The sequence below is a fragment of the Nematolebias whitei genome, chromosome 11 (assembly GCF_014905685.2).
Source record: "Nematolebias whitei isolate Nwh7 chromosome 11, NemWhi1, whole genome shotgun sequence".
NCBI classification, from domain to species: domain Eukaryota; kingdom Metazoa; phylum Chordata; class Actinopteri; order Cyprinodontiformes; family Rivulidae; genus Nematolebias; species Nematolebias whitei.
Window position 1 is genome coordinate 42,800,301 of NC_056508.1, and position 3,698 is coordinate 42,803,998.

Below are 3,698 nucleotides of genomic sequence, written 5' to 3' on the forward strand. Positions count from 1 at the left end.
ATATATATATATATATATATATATATATATATATACATATATATATAGTAGTCCCTCGCTACTTCGCGGTTCGTTTTTCATGGACTCGCTCTGTCACGTTTTTTCAAAGTAATTTTGGACATGATACACAATTGGCTGATTGATGGAGGAGCCACACGATCAGAATGGATTTTTTATTTAAAGCAAATTATTTTAAATGATTTAACACCTGTTTGCAGCCCACAGCTGCAGAGAAGCTCCCTCCTGCAGCTGATCTCCGCTCTACAGCGGAGAAGTGGGTGTGGCCAGGAGTGATGGTAGGTGGAAGAGAGCAGCAGGATGCAGAGAGCTGAAATCATGACATTCTGTGCTCTTTTAAAGCGTTTAGGGTTTAGACACATTGTTTAGAATATGGCATGTGTGGGAAGTGTTTAAAATGCCATATATATATATATATATATATATATATATATATATATATATACTAAAACTACTACTTATACTACTATTCCTTCTTCAAGGTTTTTCACTTATCGCAGGGCTTCAGGGTACGAATCCCCTGCGATAAACGAGGGACTACTGTATATAAGGGGAGTGGTGGCGCAGAGGTTAGTGAAGGTGGACCTGTGATTGAACATTGCCGTTCAACTCTCATTACCTACAACATCAAAATGTGGGTTGGAATGGTGAAGCACCCACACCTGCCTCCACCCTCATTTGCCCCACTCTGGACCCTTGAGCAAGGCCCTTGACCCCAACCGTCTGCTCCTCCATGTGTCCTAGATAGCAGCTCTCTGCACCACACAGAGGGCTGTGGTAGCTCAGTGGTCTGTGGTTGCGTCAGGAAGGGCATCCAGCGTAAAAAAAAATAAAAAAATCGCCAAGTCTTTGTGTGACGTAGTTGCTATGACGACCCCAGAAGAAGGGATCAGCTGAAAGAAAAAAATATATACCGTAGTCTGATCATCAGGAGGCAGACCAGAAAGACAAGCTGCTTGTACTTTGTTCTTTCATGTAATCTATCCGACTGCTTTGACAGAAGTAGACTCTACTTGTGCTGCTCCAAACACGATTGTCAACATACACGGCAAACATCTAAGCAGTCTGTTGTTATACATTATTTAGTGACCCTTGATGCAAATCTTGTGATCTTAGAGTCTAAGTACAGTACTTTAAAGCCATCCCTACTTTCTTTCTACTTGGCTTACAAGCAGCCAGACTTTCTTGTAGCATTTTAAATGGGAGTTGATCGATACTTCTCAGGCTTTCTGAAACTCTTTCAAAGTTTTGTTTGGACTTTTTTCTGCCTTCTTCACCTTGTCCAGCTCCCCTGACTGCCTATAACGGCACATTGTGCTGGGTAAGCTTAAACATAGATAAAAGTGCAGTACAATAGAACAAAACTGGATTTTAAAATGACCAAGGCGCAGATTAACAGCTAAAATCTTACACACAAACAGGAAATGTTATTACTCAGTTGATTATCTACTGCATGCTAAGTTTTCTGCTTCTAAAGCTTTTTAATAATTACATATCTGGTGCTACGGTACCATCAAACTGGTATCTGTGTCCTTGTTCACAGATGTATCTCAAGAAATGGGGAAAAAAACAACTGAAACTGAAACTGCAAAAAAAGTCACCGAAAGTCTAAAGCAAAAAATAGATTATTATAATAATAACGAAGACCATTTCAAAAGATCGTAAGAACTCGACTCCATATAAAACAAAATGCAGAGGTTAGAAATGATTCAAAGCATTTATACTGTACTGTTTAAAGACAGCCTAAAAGGGTTGAAGTTTCACTATTTGAATTTAAAGAGCATTAAACATCTTTCAAGAAAAACTTTGTTAAAACTGTTATAAAAATAAACAAAAATCTCATCAAGGCCCTATCAGAAGCTTTTGACCTTTGTGACTAATGGATGCTTTTATAATAAATTCAATACATAAATATCCTAAAAATTCAACAAATGTTACATTCAAACACATCATACCCTTTTCCACGATTTATGGTATTCCTTTACTATAAATTGCTGCTTTTTTAAATTCTAAAATATTTCAATTAGAAGGATCCAAAAGGAACATCTTAACTGTTTGAATGATTCTAATTCTATACGTCTGCCTCCTCCCTCACAGGAGTGTGCTGGAGAGCCTCTGTTCATGCTGTACTGTGCCATCAAGCAGCAGATGGAGAAGGGACCCATTGACGCCATCACAGGAGAAGCTCGCTACTCTCTCAGCGAGGACAAGCTCATCAGGCAACAGATTGACTACAAAACATTGGTCAGTAAACTTCCTGTGTCTCGTGGCTTGTTTGGTGCTTTGCTCTCAATCACTTGATTAGTTTTAAAGCTTTAGTTAGATTTATTGCTGAAGAAGATCCTAAAGTCTAACCAGCTGTTTGCTAGTTGAAGGCTGTTTCCTTGATTAGTCTGGAGTCTGGTGGGCAGCAGAGACTTCTGGGTAAATATAGCACTCGAGCATTAGTTTTGTTTGGAGTGGGGATGTGACCTGGCTGAGAAGAGACTCATCTGCTGCCCGGTGTTAACTATGTTGTATTTCCAAACAAAGCACTTGAGGCTTGGATAGAAAACATGCTGGCACTCAGAAGAATCTACTTTAGTTGTTTTGATCTGCACCCAAGTGTGAATGCTGGGTTATTATGTACCTAAACGCACTCACAAAATAACCAGGTTTTATAATAGCTGTATATAATACAGATGTGAAAAAGCTGTCAGGTGCATTCAAATGCATCTAAACAATGATTCCACCTTCTTACTAGTTGGGTACTTTCATGCTGTTTTATTGCTTTTGCCTAATTCCTTTTGTCTGTTCCCATTTCCTCTTTTCTTCTTTGTGTTTTCCTCCCAGACGCTGCACTGTGTAAACCCAGAGAATGAAAATGCCCCCGAGGTGACAGTCAAGTGTCTGAACTGCGACACCATCACTCAGGTTAAAGAGAAGCTTCTTGATGCCGTGTATAAAGGCAGCCCCTATTCACAAAGACCAAAGGCATCAGATATGGACCTTGGTAAAGTTTACTCTTCTGCATGTGCATCGTTATTACCGTTGCATTATTAACTACCTGCTATAGCCCAACAGCCTGTTTAGCTCTCTTCACTTATTTAATAGCACCTTCAAACTTTTAGATGGTAATTTGGAGGAATTGAATAAACGTTAAAGATTACATCCAACAAAGTTAAGTCAGGTCCTCTGGGCGGTTTCTTTTTTGTTGAAATGTTTCGTCTTTCATCCAAAAGACTTCATCAGTCCAAGGAGCTGATAGTGTTATAGAGAAAACCTTGAACGTTTGTGAAAATGGTGTTAAAGAGAAAGAAACCAAGTTTTCTGGAAAGTAAAATTGGTCAAAGCAGTGATGGGGAAGGAACAGTGGAAAGGAAAACAATGAAGGGAGATGGATGTTATTCCAAGTGGATTGTGAAGGAAAGGGGGATAAAAGTTTTGAAGTGTAGAAAATGTGGCACCAAGGTAGGAAGGAACCTGTAAATTTTTTTTGTTTTCATAATTACATGCAGGTTCAATTCGGTTAATTTATTTAGCGCCAAGTCACAACAGAAGTCATCTCAGGGCACTGAACAGAAACATTCACAAATAAAAATAATAAGTTAACATCAATTATCTGAGAAGCAGACTGCTTTGAATATATATATATATATATATATATATATATATATATATATATATATATATATATATAT

General features: G+C 38.3%; 1 protein-coding gene across 1 annotated transcript in view; it reads left to right on the forward strand.

Moving 5' to 3' along the window:
• LOC119417331 (plexin-A1) overlaps positions 1–3,698 on the forward strand; it is a 95,375-nt gene that overhangs the window by 33,545 nt on the left and 58,132 nt on the right. Inside the window, exons 8-9 of the mRNA XM_037684539.1 lie at positions 2,116–2,262; positions 2,851–3,010. Coding sequence (XP_037540467.1) covers positions 2,116–2,262; positions 2,851–3,010 — 307 coding nt within the window. The remainder of the gene's footprint in view (positions 1–2,115; positions 2,263–2,850; positions 3,011–3,698) is intronic.